Consider the following 18,299-nt stretch of genomic DNA (forward strand, 5'->3'; position numbering starts at 1 on the left):
CTCTCTCTCTCTCTCTCTCTCTCTCTCTCTCTCTCTCTCTGTCCCTCACTCTAACCATTTTTAACTCATGGGTTTTTGTGTTGGTAAAACAGTTTACCGTAACGAGAAAATCTCGTTACAATATCTATCAATTCTTGAGTTATAGAGCTCTGGCATCGCTTATTTTCAGGCCGTTACACACTGTTATGTGGCAGGCTCTGTCAACTGCGATAAACTTGAATGTTTTGTCAGGTTTGTCTCTGAAAAGCCAGGACTGGTCAAAGAAATCAATGACCATCCGTGCTTCTTTCAAAAAATCCAGTCCCAGTATGAAATCCTCGGATAGCGAAGCCATCCAAAGAATTTGAACCGCGACGGCTATCCCCCCTAATACCAGAGGTATTTTTACTAGAACTCTTCTCGGTGCTATTCTTCTCGCGCTGATACCTAGCTCACTCAGCAGCTCGATCCCCGCTTCTCCAGCGAAGGTACGAGATGCTCCTGAGTTCACTAGAGCACGTATCTTTCTCCCGTGAATTTCAATATTCACGTGAAAAGGAAATATCTTGCCCTCTTTCATCGCCTGTTTGATAAACTTCAAATCGGAGCTCATTTCCGATGATGTCAATGCAAATGAGTCCATCATTGGACCCAAAAACTAAAGAGAGTTCTAAAGAGAGTTTTTTCGCTCTCTTTTCCTCTCGGGACTCCTCTTCTGCTGTCTCGGGCATTTCTACCCTCGGCGAGACAATTTGCTGGATCTCTAGATTGGGATTTCGCCCCGAGATCTCCTCACTTCCAATTTCTGAGGATTTTTCCACCTCTTCCACTGGATCTCTTACCGTACCATCCGAGATTACCGGCGGCACAGACAAAAGAGATGGCTTCCCATAGCCTCTGTGTGGCCTCGAGTCTTTATTCCCGAAGCTCGAGTCTTTCTGGATATAGCTCGGGCCTCGGTACGCGAAGCTTGGGCACAGGGCATGTTCCGGTTTCGGAGAGGGTCGCCACGTCAATTCGGAGAGAATTATCTTCTCCTGAAGTAAAGCCTGCCTCTCCAAATCTTTTAACCTCGACGCTGGGCCGAGGGTGTAGCCAACTATATATTCCGGCAACATATTGTTGTAGGTGTACGTTAGCTGCTTCTCCTTGGACCACAGAGGTCGAGTGCATCGAAACAAGGCGTTCATATTCGCTATGAACGCCTACACTTTCCTCCGCGCCTTGTCAGCGGTCGGAAATTTCTTTGTGCAACGCTCGCTGGAAATCCAGCGCTCCGAATCTTTCACGGAGAGCGTGGCACGCGTCTTACCAAGAGAAAACCTCCACATAGCGATACTATTTGAGGACCCCTTTCAGGATCATTACGAGATCGCTTTCCCTTGATCGCGTTTGTCACCGTCACACCCGGAATTCCCTCCGTTGGCGTCATGGCCCCACTAGTATTCGGACTAGTGGTTTTGCTGCCTTTCGGCCTCCCCCGCCCTCTGCGAAGGAGGGGGGGGGTGCTGCAGCTCCTACCAGCCCTGACGTCAAGAGCTGTTCCTCTAATCTCCTCGCTTCTTCAGCGAAGACTTTCAATGCCGCCATTCGGGAGGCTGTCATCTGGTGACCTATCAGCCCCTCGGCTTGGCCCATCTTTCGGCAAGGAAAGGCCCCAATCCGTCGCCAACAGACTGATTGGCCTTTTAGCCCTCTTTTCCTCCGAGAGCGCCCCCTTCTTCTCTGGTTTTGATTTCGAGACTTTGTCAGTCTTGGATTCCTCATCACTACTCTCAGTGGTCGTCACTTTTTCTGTGCGACTCTTCTACGTTTCCTTCTGGTTCCCTTTTCGGGATCCGGTTCTGAACCTTTCGGTTCGACCGGGGTGTCAGGGATTCTCTCCTCTCCCTTCCTTTGCTTATTCAGCAAATCCTTTTTTGGTCCCATTTCTAGCCCAGGGAGTCTTTAGCGAGTTCAGGAGGCTTATTCAAAACCTCTGCCTTCACGACAGAAGAGAGTTTTCTGGGAGCTCTGCAGCTCCTTTTATACCCTACAGTCAAGAATAGGGGTCCTCCCTACTCTTGGCCCCTCTCCGAGTATGTGGCGCACCGTTCTTCGAGTCGACGGCTACTCTGGAGGCTTTCGGGGAATTTTACTTGTGCAGGAAAAACCCCCTACCAATCCCCAGAATCATCTAGTCAGTATTTTCGAATGAAAACTCACTAGTTCTGGGTGATTATCCGTATTGCCCCCATCATTTTCCGTCATTTCGGATGATTTAGGACATCTCTGAGGTATTCCATGTCTTTTCAGCCATTTTCCCCCTTTTCCTGCTCTTTTATTGACCTCTCGTTCTTTTTTATTCGAAAACCTTCAATGTCCCGCATTTGGCGGTACTTTTGAATGCTTTTCAATTAAAAAGATCCTTATCCGACGTTTTCAGTAGTATTTCTACCGAGGTGGCGTCATTTAGTGACATTTTTCACCAGTCTGTAATTTTCTTACCAGTCGACAAAGAAGGTTTCTACTTTGCCGGCTACCGTCCAATTGTGGTTATTTTATCGGAGAGGCGGTAGATGGCGCCTACTACCCGATCTCACATGCAAAAGATGGATAATTTTTTGTTTTGGGGCTTTCGCCCCTTCCCTTCGGCTTTTATTCACTCGGAAGTGAATTTCGGCGTTCATGCCACCCATAAATGGGTCCGAGAGCCTTCCATGGTCATTTCGGACCAGTCTCTTTCCCAGCCGAAAAGACATGGGCAGGAAAGACAACAAGTGCCTCCCCTTGTCCCCTTCAGCCGCTGGGAAGTCATTATCCTCTATCGGTTCAGTCCAAGCGAGCTTTTCAACCCTCTCCCTCGCCCTGCGTTCCTTCCTGGCAATTTTCCCAGGCTTCGCTGGCCCATGGCCTCCCATTTCCTCGTGCAGGAGGCGCAGAACTCCTCGCTGCAGAGGATGCCATACTTGTTACAGTGTGGCCTTCGTGCCTCCGGGCAGTTGCTGCCCTTATGCCCCGGTTTTCAGCAGTTTCAGCACAGCCGCGCCGGAATGAGGGATTCAGGGAGTTTCCTCTTCTTCTCCTGCCTGGGGGTCTCGTCGTCGACGAGAGGCGATTTAGCATCCATCGTCTCGTCTTCAGAGGCGAGCTTCCTGAGAGCTTCCTGACGTTTGGAGATTTTCACCCCAACCGCCTCTGTGGGTCCTTCCCCCCCGGGCTGGAGCACCTGGAGGTGTATACTCCGTGCCTCAGTCTCGAAGTCCCTGCCATCAGGGTTTTTCGCCCCTGAGCCCTTCCGCTTCCTCCTTCCTGTCATAGGGAGTTTGCCTTTGGTCTCGGAGATCGCCTCCTTGACCTCGGGCTCCAGCGCTGTGGCTGGAGGGATTTTCTTTTCAGAGCCTTTCGGCCCTGAGCTCGCCAGCTTCCTGCCGTGCTGCAGCGCTTCGGCGTAATTACGCCTCACCACCGCCGTGGGGTTCTGCTCCCTAGGGCTTTTCGGCCCCAGCTCCTTTCTTGCCCTTCCTGTGCTCCTTTGTCCCTTAGTTTTCGAGCTGAGCTCCTCTGGCTCGGGCTCCGGAGTTAGGGTTGGGGGCACTGTTCTCCTGGGGGGAGGTTTGACGAGAGTTTTTCGCCTCGTCTGCCTTTCCCAGGGTCCGGAGGGCTTTGCAGCCTTCCTCTTTTCTTCAGGTGGCGGTATCGCTGATGAGGGCCCCAGGTTGACGAGTGGCAGCTGTGCGAGCACAGCGGCCATCAGCTCGGGATTCCTAGACAGCGTGGTCACCAAACTCCTCACCAGCTCCTCCGGCGTGGCCTCGGGCATTGCCACTGGGTCTCCTGTTGCCTCGGGATTTTTCACTCGAGGGCTCTCGATAGGTGAAGAAAGTGCCAACGGCTCGAAGGCTGGAGATGGGGGCTCGTCTTCATCGTCTCCGAGCAACAGGACCATCTCGGCCAGTTCCTCGGGCGTGAGCTCTCTCTCTGCAATGGACAGAGAGATTAATTCCATCAGGGGATCGGCCTCATTGCCTTGCGGTAATGCGGTTACTCCCCCCGTACTACTTTCCAGGGTTATTTCCCCCTGGGTGCTTTCTTCGAGCTCCTTGGAGCTCGACTTACCTTGTTGGGCTGCCTCGGCGGTTTCTACCACCTTCTGCACCAACGCGTCCAGTTTAGGGAACTGGCTTTCCATCGGTTTGAGAGCCGATGTCTCTTCCAGGAGCGAATAATTTTTCGCGTGCTGTCACTTGCGTGGCCAGAATGGAAAAAGACGCTCCTCGTGGTCTATTTCCCTAATCCGACAGGTAGGGAGTGGGAGATTTAGGGCGCGTGTCAATCGACGATTAATCGCCGCCGGTGGTCCCCTCTGGTGACCTGGACCCTGACCTAAATTTGCATATCTAGGCGGTCCTCAAATATCCTTGATTGAGGGTCAATCAAGGCTACTCAGATATTCCCGCACCACGCTGGTCGGTCCGGTGGCGCCATCCCCGGGGCGGGAGTCATACTACCGACACCGGCGGTCGGTAATGCTATTCTTCTCCAGAATAGTTTCTCCACCAAACGTCGGTACAATAGTGTTTTAAAACTTCGCGTGCCAACGAGCGGAAATTTTCCGTATCTCCTCGTTTCTTTCGATTTCCTCGGCGGAAAGGGGACATTCCCCGCACCCGATACCATCCTCCCCCGGGTGACGATTAGACCGGGCCGCCGGGATACAAGGAAAACCCCTCCCCAGCGAAAAAAACAGGACTTTCCAATTTTTTTCGGGGAAAAACAAACTCATAAAGGCCGTCAAGGCCGTCTCCCCCGGGTGCTGAGGAGACAAAACCTCAGAAAGTTTCTGAAAGAATCTCTCCACGACAGAAATTTCGTGCATGTCTAATTTCATGTTTCCCCTTTCGAGGAGTACATAAAATTCGTTACTATCCGAGGAAAATCAAGAAATCGATTTTCGTCGTATTATCTCTACGATAATGTCCACTTACCCATTTTCCGGGTTTTCGGTTTACTCCTTTGGCGTGGCCCCACGTTGGGCGCCATTTTGTAAGGATATTTTCCCGGGTTGTTCACCCAGGAAAAATCCAAACTACTTTTTAGCCGTCTCTATCGCTCGTTTGTTGGGCGCCAGCCGAACCTTCACGGGAGGTTCGACGAAAACCGGCCCCTGAAGCTAACTCGTCTACCCAGGGGACTTCTCGGCTGGACAATGGGTTGCCCAGCTAACATCAGCGGGATACAGTAGAGTGGGCAAGGTCCACCAGGAGTATAACCACCACATCCTCACGAGCCTTTGCAAGCCGTTTACTATGCTTCGCAGCATATTCCCCTAATGAATTAACTTCATCTTTCCTCCGCTGGGTTGTCTGCGAATCAGCCGGGACTCCTCAGAGCCTGGGACGTTGACAGGCTCATCTGACCAGGATTGAACTACACTGAGAAAAAAAAATTTCTAAGAAATAGAAATTCTATGATTGATCCAAATCGTTCATCGATTGAATAGTCGCAAAAGAAAATGCTATTGTAAGACACAAATATCGATTTGAACTAAACCAAAATTAGATTGTATGAAATCGATTTTGTTATAGTATAGTATATTTTGTCTATTCTATCGAATTTAGAAAATACATGTTTTTGCGACAAAATCGATTGCATACAATTCAATTTTGGTTTAGTTCAAACGCTTCGGATTTGGCGCAAATAATTTTTTTTTCACAATTGCAATGAAAAAATAATCAGTTCATATGATGAAGAATTGCGTTTGTCATAAACAAGAAACTGCTCACGGCGAAAGTCTCGCATCAATGAGTATCCACCAATATGTTCCTCATGGACCAAATGAATATTTTATTGTATCTATGAATTCTGCTTTCAATCGAACAGATATTCTTTTGCGGGATATCGTGACGCTGATGAATTGGATAATTACATGCTTTATTCGAAGAAGATATCTGATAATACAGACATTGATTTATATGTACTGAAAAGTAGATAATAACAAAAAAACGTTTAGATAACTGATGTCATTTTTTTTCAATCGAAAACATTAAAATTAAATCGATATCTGTGTCTTACAATAGCATTTTCTTTTGCGACTATTCAATCGATGAACGATTTGGATCAATCATAGAATTTCTATTTCTTAGAAATTTTTTTTCTCAGTGTACGTTACCCACGCTACGACCACCCACACTCTCAACCACCAGTTACCGTTTCGGTCATCGCGCGTCACTGCCTCCGGGTAGTACTAAACTGTCGGCGTATGGTCGGGCCGACAGGAGGATTTCTCTACTCCAGGCCCATCGGCCCATATGCCTCGAATCGTTCCGCCGAGACTAGATGACGCCAGGCACGACAAAGTCGTCACTTCGCGTTCTGAAATAACTCAGATTTCCGCGCGGGGGGTGCAGGGGCATCCTCCTATATTCGCCGCCACAGTTATGCACCAGGCTACGTAGAGTAAAACTCCTTACCATGGCTTACACAACCATTCACCACTCCAGCACAGCGAGATATTTTTTCAACCTCTCGGTTCAAGCGCTCGCGTGCAACTCTCCCGGAATCTCACTAGGGCCTTGCCTCCTAGTCTGGATATCTCGGCGACGATAGGTCATTCCGTTACCTATCCCCACCAATCAACCCGACGGGATCACGGAGGTACGAGTCCTTTCACCTGGCTACGTTGGTCCCTAGTCTACCCCGGCACAGCCTTTAGAATCGCCCAGTTGGAACTCCTGTACAATCGTCAAAATAAGTTCCGCCAGTCCGTGAAATTAGCTACTGGTTGAAGTATGAAACTGAAACGAAGGAGCGGTTCGTAGCTAACTTCGCGGACTGGCGGAATTTATTTTGACGATTGTACGTCGGGCCACTTTCCCCTAAACACAGCTGGGCGAGTTCTAAAATAGCGAGAGTATCCACGCCCTCCAAACCTCCAGGGGTCGCAGTTTCAACCATAACCACTATGCCTTGGTCTTTCATTGGTCTGTGGTTCGTCCCATCTAGTCACGGCTTTCTTCAGCCGCCTCCAGATGGCACTAACTGTCTGTTTTTAATAATTTAAGAGTTCACATATTTTTAAGGGGATTTCAACCCGTAACGAGAAACTCTCGTTACAATATATATGAGACCAAAGAGGACAGATTAAAATAGAGGCTCAGATCTTGGGGTTCAGGCGACCCCAAGCCAAAAATAATATCACCCCAACGGAGGGATGGCGCCACGGTCAAATCTGACGGCTGGGCGAGCTGCCTGTGCCGATAACTCGGCAGTAGCAGTCCCACTGTCACAGGGATAGTTTCGGAGGGTAATTTATACCCTCCTCGTCCTCAACATGTTCTTAATGTTTTTCAGGTGATTCATTTGCTGGCTAATTAATATTACGGAATGAAACACAGATGGTGTGATGGAGAATTAAATTTCGCATCAATCGATCCCCGCTGCATTCCTCTGTAAGCAAAAATACAAACTACGACAAAAGTCATGGGCCAGTGAGAAAAATAATTTTGTTCTCGGCGCACAGTGACTTTTCACTATTCGCCCACGAATTAAAAATTTGTCTCTCTCCTCCTAATTGAAATTAGGAGATGAAAAAAAGGCTGTTTGACGGAGCACTAAATTACCCATCAATTAACCCTCTTTCATCCCTTAATCTCTGTAAAAAATGGAAGAAACTGTCATGAAAATCACAGCGCAGTAAGAAAAATAATTGTTTTGCGGCGCACAGTGACTCCCGCTAATTAAAAACTCACCTCTCCCCTCCTAATTGAGATTAAGGGATGAAGAAAAGCCAGTTCGACGGAGAATTAAATTCCCCATCAATGAACCCTCTTTCATCCCTTAATCTCTGTAACAAAAAAATAAAAACTGCCATGAAAGTCAGGGGCCAGTAAGAAAAATCATTGTTTCGCGGCGCACAGTCACTTTTCACCATTCGCCCGCGAATTAAAAATTCACCTCTCCCCTCCTAATTGAGATTAAGGGATGAAAAAAAGCCAGTTCGACGGAGAATTAAATTTCCCATCAACTGACCCTCTTTCGTCCCTTAATCTCTGTAACAAAAAAATAAAAACTGCCATGAAACTCATGGGCCAGTGAGAAAAATAATAGTTTCGCGGCGCACAGTGACTCCCGGTAATTAAAAATTCACCTCTCCCCTCCTAATTGAGATTAAGGGATGAAAAAAAGCCAGTTCGACGGAGAATTAAATTTCCCATCAACTGACCCTCTTTCGTCCCTTAATCTCTGTAACAAAAAAATAAAAACTGCCATGAAACTCATGGGCCAGTGAGAAAAATAATAGTTTCGCGGCGCACAGTGACTCCCGGTAATTAAAAATTCACCTCTCCCCTCCTAATTGAGATTAAGGGATGAAAAAAAGCCAGTTCGACGGAGAATTAAATTTCCCATCAACTGACCCTCTTTCGTCCCTTAATCTCTGTAACAAAAAAATAAAAACTGCCATGAAAGTCAGGGGCCAGTAAGAAAAATCATTGTTTCGCGGCGCACTGTGACTTTTCACCATTCGCCTGCGAATTAAAAATTCACCTCTCCCCTCCTAATTGAGATTAAGGGATGAAAAAAAGCCAGTTCGACGGAGAATTAAATTTCCCATCAACTGACCCTCTTTCGTCCCTTAATCTCTGTAACAAAAAAATAAAAACTGCCATGAAAGTCATGGGCCAGTAAGAAAATCATTGTTTCGCGGCGCACTGTGACTTTTCACCATTCGCCTGCGAATTAAAAATTCACTTCTCCGATGAACGGCTCAGAATTGCGTTTTTCCACTTCCTACACCCTATACAAGATAAATTAAATTAATTTTTTTTTGCATTTTCGTTTTTCGCGATTATCTCGGAAACTATGAGAGATAGAGCCTTAAAACCTATTCCATTCGATTCCTGAGGAAATTTGGGTTCCGTATAGGCAGATGGACGGCTCAGAATTGCGTTTTTCCACTTCCTACACTCTACACAAGATAAATTGAATTCATTTTTTTTGGCGATTTCGTTTTTCGCGATTATCTCGGAAACTATGAGAGATAAAGCCTTAAAACCTATTCCATTCGATTCCTGAGGATTCTGAGGATTTATCTTGTATAGGGTGTAGGAAGTGGAAAAACGCAATTCTGAGCCATCCATCTGCCTATACGGAACCCAAATTTCCTCAGGAATCGAATGGAATAGGTTTTAAGGCTCTATCTCNCTGAGGATTCTGAGGATTTATCTTGTATAGGGTGTAGGAAGTGGAAAAACGCAATTCTGAGCCATCCATCTGCCTATAGAAGACTGTTATTTAAGACTGCCTATTTAAGACTGTATCTCTCATAGTTTCCGAGATAATCGTGAAAAACGAAATGCCCAAAAAAAATTTATTTAATTCACATTTTATAGGCTGTAGGAGAAGGAAAAACGCAATTCTGAGCCGTCCATTGAAGAAGTGAATTTTTAATTCGCGGGCGAATGGTGAAAAGTCACTGAGCGCCGCGAAATAATGATTTTTGTTACTGGCCCATGACTTTCATGGCAGTTTTTATTTTTTTGTTACAGAGATTAAGGGATGAAAGAGGGTTAATTGATGGGGAATTTGATTCTCCGTCGAACTGCCTTTTCTTCATCCCTTAATCTCAATTAGGAGGGCAGAGGTGAATTTTTAATTACCGGGAGTCACTGTGCGCCGCGAAACAATGATTTTTCTTACTGGCCCATGACTTTCATGGCAGTTTTAATTTTTGTGTTACAGAGATTAAGGGATGAAAGAGGGTTAATTGATGGGGAATATAATTCTCCGTCGCACTGGCTTTTTTTCATCCCTTAATCTGAATTAGGAGGGGAAAGGTGAATTTTTAATTCGCGGGCGCATGGTGAAAAGTCACTGTGCGCCGCGAAACAATTATTTTTCTTACTGCGCTGTGATTTTCATGACAGTTTCTTCCATTTTTTACAGAGATTAAGGAATGAAAGAGGGTTAATTGATGGGTAATTTAGTTCTCCCTCAAACAGCCTTTGTTTCATCCCTTAATTTCAATTAGGAGGGGAGAGACAAATTTTTAATTCGCGGGCGAATGGTGAAAAGTCACTGTGCGCCGCGAAACAATTATTTTTCTTACTGCGCTGTGATTTTCATGACAGTTTCTTCCATTTTTTACAGAGATTAAGGAATGAAAGAGGGTTAATTGATGGGTAATTTAGTTCTCCCTCAAACAGCCTTTGTTTCATCCCTTAATTTCAATTAGGAGGGGAGAGACAAATTTTTAATTCGCGAGCGAATGGTGAAAAGTCACTGTGCGCCGAGAAGAAAATTCTTTTTCTCACTGGCCCATGACTTTTGTCGTAGTTTGTATTTTTTTGTTGCAGAGATTAAGGGATGCAACGGGGATCGATTGATGGGGAATTTAATTCTCCATCACACCGTCTGTGTTTCATTCCTTAATATTAATTAGCCAGCAAATGAATCACCTAAAAAACATTAAGAACATGTAGAGGACGAGGAGGGCATAAGTTACCCTCCGAAACTATCCCTGTGACAGCGGGACTGCTAGAGCTATTCTTTCAGAAGAATATACATGGATTTTTGGAGTGGGGGACAAGCATATGAGTTGGAATTACGTAGAGTGGGGGTACCCTGGTAAGGGAAAACTTTTGCTAGAAGCTCTATATTGCCGAGTTACCGGCACAGGCAGCTCGCCCAGCCGTCACCCCTCCGTTGTAATTGTCTTACTCACCTGTTTCAGTTAACCCTTATTTCGTCGGACCTTTGTGATTGCCAAAAATTGGACCCCTAAAAGTCATTTTTCTCATTTATGAGCGGAAAATCGAATTTTTCAGGATAAGAAATTTTTTTTCTCACCTCCATATGGATGTCCCATTTTAAAATATCCCCAACAAGTTATGTATTATTCATCATCGAGAAAAAAAAATTATTCGATTATCGTCTGGCCCCTGTGTAACAGCGGAATTTGAATAATAAAAAACTTGAAAAATGGCTTATTACTTATCCTCGTGGTATTGTCGTATTTTTATTCGGAAAGTATATAAAACAAGTGGATAGTCGCATTTTCTGTATATGGATATAGTTTATGTTGCTAACAAATTAGCAATGTGCTTCCGAATGGATTCTCTGTTTTTGAAATTTATTACTCTCATTTTTTATTGTTTTAATTTGAATAGTAACACCCATATAACTCTCTTATGATCCCTGTATTACGCTTTTATGAGCCCATAGAGCCCCCATATGACCTCATACAGCCCCTATATGAACCTCATATGAGCCCATATCACTTCATATAACTCCATGAGCCCATATGACCCTTATATTCCCACATATGACCTGCATATGACTCGTATAACCCCATGCGATCCTTATATGACCTCAGATAACTTCCAAATGATCTCATATAACCCATATGACCCCGCACAACTTTTATATGACCCCATATGACCTTCATATCACATAAAGCTTCCTATTGCTAGTATGCAACTGATATCCGGTTTAAATATCCGGTAAAAAATCACCGGTCAAAAATATCTAATTTGAAAATATCCAATAGTAATAATATCCAATTTTAGAATATCCAATGGCAAAAAAATTCAATGGCAAATATGTCCCAAAATACTCCAATGCAATTAGATCCCAGTTTGTAATTTCCCAAAGTTGAGTTGAAATCAACCGCACTCGTTTCCATGAAGTCTTAATTTATTTGGCAACACCGCCGATATCTCTCATTTACTATCATTTGAAATGTCCGAATGTTCAGTGCTCTGTCGACAGCTTACAAGCTGTCTCGCCTTCGGCTCGGAAGGCAACCTTGCACGTGGGGGACGGTGATCTGTTTTCCAAGGGTCGGGCATGTAATGTACTATTTTATCACGCTGTGCGAAAAATGGGGTTTATCTGGTCCCGTGACACGAAAAATTTTTATTTATCAGTTGATTGAGAGAAACGATCTTATACTGATGAAAAGAACTTTATTGGCAATACTATTGCCTATTATATTTTAACATTTATGGAATGTTCGTCGAAGGTTGAAAACAACAGATAAAATCCAGAAGCGTTTGAAAATGTTTAGAACGATGAAATTATAGGAAGAAATTGAGTAATCTAACCTAGAGACACAAAAACAGACAATGTCGGATAATTGTAAAACTCAAACCAATTAATCTAATCTAGTGAATAACATCAAAAATCGCAAAAATAGTTCCCAACTATATGTAACAATATGGACCGAGGGAAAAACCTATTCAAATGACACAAAAAATTATAAGAACTACAAAATTGAAATTTTACTCCACAAGAATGTCAAAAATTAGAATTTTCCAATAACCCCTTTCCATTGTTCATAATCATAATGAAAAAATGGAGTAATGGATATTTATTTATATAACTGCCGATGTTCACACTGAGTTGGCCAAAAAAAAGTCCGTAAATTTGTGTAAAAATTTTGAAAAATGAATATTGTGAAAGAAAAATGATCAATTAGTGGATCTCATCAATGAGTTCCAATTAATTAATTGTGGCTCCGAAACGACCTAGATACACTCCAAGTGGAAAATCAATCAACAAATTAATGACAAATCAGTCTCAAATAATTTTGGTAAAATTTTACTTGATTAATTCCCTTATCATATCGTTCTAATCACTTATTAAAATCTGATTTTGAGGTTAAATTCACTTACATGCGCCCCGTCACAAACATTAGCAGCGGGCTGGCTTGGCGTCGATTCAATCCTCTCTTCCGTGGCATTTTCTAAAAAAGCAATCACCTAACATTATTTAAAAATAATTTCCGAAGTCGAATTGGTGTAAGACATAAATAAATAATTGATTGAGTCGAATATTTTTCTCAAATTCGAGATTACGGAACGGTGCACTTACCACTGCCGGACGCCATTGTGTAAACAAATGCAAACAAATATCGTTGTCAATGATTTGTCAGAACAAGTGACCGCCAGCAAGTCAGTAAACACCACTAAATCTGTAATGTAATTATTGTTAGTGAGGTTTGGGGGCGCTGTATGAAAAATAAAGAGCTTGCTCACCATCTTTTCCTCTCAAGAAATGTAATTATTTCAACGAATAACCTCCACCTAGTGCTCCAATTTTAGGTTAATTATGACTAGAATTCGTTCTTTCTCGTTTTTCAAGTTGATTCAAATTGAGATTGTGAAGGATAAATAATGAACTATCTGATTGAGCTCATCAGGAGTGCAATTGCAAGTATGCTCCAATTACTTTGGTTCGGTAAACGTAAGATATCGAATACTCTCAGTATTTACATCAAAACAAACACTGGCAACACGTTGTCAGTGGATTTAGATCCAAAATGGGATATAAAAAATGTGAAGGAAGTCATTGCGGGGAAAATGGGACTTGCACCAGAGGATATCAAAATTATATTTGCTGGGAAGGAGCTTCATAATTCGACTATTATCGAGGTATTTATTAATATGACAGTCTCTTGAATGATAGAATCTTGGAGTGGTCACGCATAAAAAATTGTAGAATTGTGTCACAGGGAAACATGCAGCACGAGCCTGACTGGTGACTGTATGAAGAATTCTAAAATTTGTATAGAAAATCTTATCTATTGAAAAACTCGAATTTCAATGAGAATTTGTCTTATGAGAGTTTTGAAAGTTTAAAAAAAAGTGGAGGCTCTGTGAACAAAATAAAATTTGATGTGAATCTTCAGGTAACGCAAGTTTTATAGAGATTTTCTAAAATAAAATTAATGCTCTTATTGGTACTGTTCCATCCTCCATAGGATCATCCAATAAGATCTTTGATAAAAATTTGCATAGTAAATGGTAAGTCCATGTCAGTTTTCAATAAGCGGTAAAACGGAGATCGTCGAATATGACACTCCTATGATTAAAGACATTTTTTGTGCAGGAAGCTGGGGCAAAGTAGAATGTTTGTAAACAAAGATATTAAGACTTAAAGTCCATCACAAACATTTCACTTTGTTCTACACTCTCCCCTGATATGACTTATTTTCTTTCAAATTCCGCCCTGTATTACAGAGAAAAAAAGTTTCCAGTTTACAGTAAACACTTATGAATTTCAGATCTCTTTTGTATTGAAATTTAATACACACAACACCCTGGAAATGAATGAAATTTTCACTTATTTAACGAAAATTTTCCTTGAAATTAGATATAAACTTGCTATAGTTCTCATTCTATCATAGCACATTTCTGATTTTGAAGAAATCTTGGTCCTGGAATTCAGAAATTTTTGCTTCTTAAAATAAGCATTTTGAGGTTCTTCACCCACGAACATCGTAGTTCTCAAGTTAAGAGCATTCTTGTTCTTAAATTGATGAGTTTTTCTGTTCTAAAATTAAACTACTCATTTTCATGAATTCTTCGTATTGAACTTTCAATACAACCTTGACTCAATATCAATATCTAATGCAATATCAATTCAGTCAATATAACCTTGACTGAAATGATATTGCATTAATGTTGAGCTATTCGAGAAATTTGTCTCTTCTAAATGTTCTTCGTATAAGAACACAAGAATTCTTAATTCCAGAAAATAGCTGTTTTTGATGTAAGAGGTCTATCACCAGTAAGGTGGTTTCGGAAATCAGGAACTTTTTTTCGCTATGTACCACCTTATCATTTAATAAATAGAACCGTAATTAATATACGACCAATCGAATAATATTCTACCACAGTAACATGGATGGAACAATTATTGTTTCATCCGCGATTATTGCAGATTTATTGTTTTGGGTTGGTGTACAGGAATGTGACTTGGGACAGCAGAGCATCCTTCATGCTGTGAAAACTCCCCCAAGAAGACTGAAATCTTCCCCGAATACTCAAAGGATCAGTGAATCTTGTACTGAATCGTTGGAATTAACTGAAAGTGGAAGTAAACCTCTGAATGAAACATTGACGGATTTATCATTGAATGAAGGGGAGAAGAATGAACTTATAGAATCTTCAGGTACACATTTCCATTAAAAATGAATATACCAAAGATGGTAGATGGAAGTAAAGACTCTATCAAATAATCAACAGGGGAGTGGTCCAACGAAATGAGTCTATTTCCGCCCCCCCCCCCCGAATCAGTTTTTGAGAAATGTATAAAAATTCAAAGGGGATGAATAAACTTTCCTGTGAATTTTGTATTATTTAGATCGAGTTACATTGAGCTCAGTAATTTTGCTGGTCTATTATCTTACTAAAAAATCATTCGTAAATCACTAATTGTTGGAATAACTTAACAGGGATGAATTAAAATTTTTGATGAATGTCATAAAATTCTAGAATAATGAGCGTTACGGGAAGATCGCCCTAAAATTTTAAAATCGCAGGGGTCTTTAGATACCGTCCTGATGAGTTGAATGCTTCAGTTTTATTGTACAAAAATAAGAAAAAATTACATTTGGATTTTTATTCAGTGATGGTATCTCCAAAAGTATTTTCATCTCGCAATTCTTAATAGATTGTTTTAAATTTTGGTTTACACATGCAGAATATATCTATAAGTATAACGAAGCAAGGCTTTGGTAAAAGTTTTTGAAGGCATTTTTTTGGTTTTTAGAAATTTTGCTCGATATTTCTGCAGGTGAAAAATATGAGGAATGGTTCAAATTGAAGTACATAGTGAATTACTGAAGTATATATTTTTTCAGACTTTTTTCATAATTTTTTTCATATTCTGAATAAATGATCCAATAAATTTGAAATAATTCCTATTTCAATGATTTAGGAATAACTGTATAAACCAACCGGTTTTGTGCTGAATAAGAATGATCAGATTAAGAATGAAAATGTTTGAATTAGAGAATCCGGATGTTTTTAATTAAAAAATCTCAAAATTCGTATTTCAAGACCCCAAAAGTTCTGAACTCGAGAACTAACATTTCCTTAAACTAAGAGACAATGTTTCTCCAGATAGACATCATTATACTAGATTGAAATAAAAATGACTAAAATTTCCAACATTTGCCAGTAATTGTTGAGGAAAATTTTGGTAAATTACGTGGAAACTTCACTCATTCCCAGGATTTTTGACTCGTTAGATTGAAGTGCGACAGAGTTTGAAAACTCCGAGATTTCTACTGGAGGCTAGAGTTTTTTCTCTGTGGTTGACTGTGTTTCCTTTCAATGAATCCCCCGGAACTTGTTTAGTCGATCCCCTGAAACCGCTCCAAAGACATTCAAAAAATAAGCCATAATCAGAGTCTTCACGTATCTAATGTTATCACTTTGTGATTTGTATTCACAAAAAAAACTTCAAAAATTTGAATAATCAACATTTTTTTATGTGCAGAACCCCGAGGTAAACGTGCCCACTTCTATGTATACTGCGCAGCCCCCTGCAAGTCAATCGAGCCAGGAAAGCTCCGAGTCCGCTGTTCCTCCTGCAGCTCGGGAGCAGTGACTGTGGACCGAGACCCTCAATCCTGGCCGGACGTGCTGCTCCCAAACCGCATCACAGTCCATTGCGAGAACGACAGCTGTCATCTATCGCACTCCTCCTCCTCGCCTTCAGATTCCCAGATTCCCTACGCTCAGTTTTTCTTCAAATGCGGCAATCATCTGAGCAGAGGAGAAACTGACAAAGCAATTCCTCTTTACCACATTCGCCCAAACTTGAGGAAAGTTCCGTGTCTGGCTTGTACAGAAGTTGAAGAAGTTGTCCTCGTGTTTCCATGCGAGGCAGCTCATGTCACATGCCTAGAGTGTTTCAAAGACTACTGCAATGTGAAATTGAGAGAGCGTCAGTTCGAATTCGATGGGACCAATGGATACTACACACTTCCTTGTCCTGCAGGCTGTGCAAACTCTTTTATACGAGAAGTGCATCATTTTCGCTTGCTAGATCAACATCAGTATGAACAGTACCAACGGTTTGGGGCTGAAGAGTATGTTCTTCGAGCTGGCGGCCTCTTGTGCCCCCAGCCAGACTGCGGAATGGGAATTATTCCACCAGAACCTATTAATTCGATGGATGACGAGGAGTGTAAGAAGATTCAGTGTATCGGAGGCTGCGGATACGTTTTCTGCAGGAGATGCCTGAATGGATATCATTTAGGGGAGTGTGGACAAGTAGAGAGAACTACCTTAAATACCCAGGGAGGTGGAGGGTACTCTGTTGATCCTGACAGGGCCAAGGATGCCAAGTGGGATGAGGCGAGCAAAAAGGTTATTCAGAAGTCCACCAAACCTTGCCCTAAGTGTAGGACACCCACTGAGAGGGACGGTGGATGCATGCACATGGTGTGCACTCGGGCAGGGTGTGGGTTTCAGTGGTGTTGGGTCTGCCAAACGCCATGGACGAGGGAATGTATGGGAAATCACTGGTTTGGGTGATTTTGGAGGTTTTGTTGCTTTTTTTTTGGAGGAGATATTTATATTGAGAAAAAAGAAAAGACTTATCGATGATTCGTCAAAAATCAGGACATTTGTTAAGTTGTTGGGTACTTCAAAAGTATTTATTTATTTATTGTCAACGGAATTCTTTACGGAAGCATGCAGCTGGTCATCGCTCGAGGGCCTTCAGCATGATATTTACATTTTATATACAATGTGTTAATTGTACAGCGAAAAAGAGAAAGGAAAAAAAAAGAAAAAGAAAAATATTCAGCTAATTATGAGCATCGTGCAATTAAATAGGAAAAGAAAGTAATAGTAAAAAATAAAAATATTTGAGGGATATGGTGATTGTAATTTCAATTGTATTTTTGATCAGTCAGCCGAAGGAACCTTTTTAACAAATATAAGTTTGCAGCTACTAACATATGAGCTGAAAATTTTTTTCTGCTGAGCGACGAATATCGTTCCTTTTCTTGACGGGCATAAAGAGTAGTTCGAAGTATTTTGTAATGAGATGCCAGCAATTGGCATACTCATCATAAAATGCTTTATTTAAAGTGGTATGAATAAACTCCAGCTCTTAGTCCCATTATATTGCCATTCAGAACCGATTCTATGTTAATTCATGAAGTTCGATTCAATATTCATAATAAAATTATTTCACGAAAAACCAATTTTGAATACCTCGAAAACTATCCAACCGATTTCAATTTTTTTTTCAAAATACTCGTCTTGATGTCTTCTATCGCAATCTATCAAAATATGTACACCCGTTCATACAAAGTTTTCGAGATATTTCTATGTTTTGGTTTTTCGCTGAAAACTTTTGTTAGCACTCTAGTTTTCCTAACAATAGACATATTAACTTGGAATTTGGTACAAAGTTTCCTCTTGGCACTAAAATGTTTGATATTGAAGATGGGCTAAACCGGATAGATAGTTTCGGAGATATTCGACTTTGTATTCAAATCCATTTTCTTCAATATCTTAAAAACTACTCAACCGATT

The 18,299-nt window shown here is 41.9% G+C and overlaps 2 protein-coding genes across 3 annotated transcripts in view; one reads left to right on the forward strand and one right to left on the reverse strand.

Annotated features, from left to right (window-relative positions):
* Nucleotides 1–13,248, reverse strand: part of LOC107044172 (protein dpy-30 homolog) — a 51,221-nt gene extending 37,973 nt beyond the window's left edge. The window contains exons 1-3 of one of the 2 annotated variants that reach the window (XM_015265963.2): nt 12,996–13,248; nt 12,832–12,931; nt 12,633–12,703 (exon numbers count right to left, since the gene is read on the reverse strand). In XM_015265963.2, coding sequence (XP_015121449.1) covers nt 12,633–12,703; nt 12,832–12,847 — 87 coding nt within the window. In that variant the 5' untranslated portion in view covers nt 12,848–12,931; nt 12,996–13,248. Of the gene's footprint in view, nt 1–12,632; nt 12,704–12,831; nt 12,932–12,995 lie in introns of those variants that run through there. The other variant, XM_015265962.1, reaches the window with a different exon arrangement.
* Nucleotides 12,389–17,631, forward strand: LOC107044170 (E3 ubiquitin-protein ligase parkin). The gene is made up of 3 exons (XM_015265961.2): nt 12,389–13,391; nt 14,709–14,913; nt 16,246–17,631. Exons 1-3 carry the CDS (start codon nt 13,134–13,136, stop codon nt 17,286–17,288), a joined length of 1,506 nt encoding a protein of 501 aa, XP_015121447.1. The 5' UTR covers nt 12,389–13,133; the 3' UTR covers nt 17,289–17,631.
* Nucleotides 17,632–18,299: the final 668 nt, after the last annotated feature.

Source organism: Diachasma alloeum, unplaced genomic scaffold (genome assembly GCF_001412515.2).
Source record: "Diachasma alloeum isolate Michigan unplaced genomic scaffold, Dall2.0 Dall_scaffold_00681, whole genome shotgun sequence".
Classification (NCBI taxonomy): domain Eukaryota; kingdom Metazoa; phylum Arthropoda; class Insecta; order Hymenoptera; family Braconidae; genus Diachasma; species Diachasma alloeum.

Excerpts from the sequence above, each read along its gene's own strand:
- LOC107044170 (XM_015265961.2), top strand. The coding sequence starts at position 13,134 with ATGAACTATCTGATTGAGCTCATCAGGAGTGCAATTGCAAGTATGCTC. Across the intron at positions 13,392-14,708 it reads ATAATTCGACTATTATCGAG|GAATGTGACTTGGGACAGCA; the intron begins GTATTTATTAAT and ends GTTGGTGTACAG. Across the intron at positions 14,914-16,245 it reads TGAACTTATAGAATCTTCAG|AACCCCGAGGTAAACGTGCC; the intron begins GTACACATTTCC and ends TTTTATGTGCAG.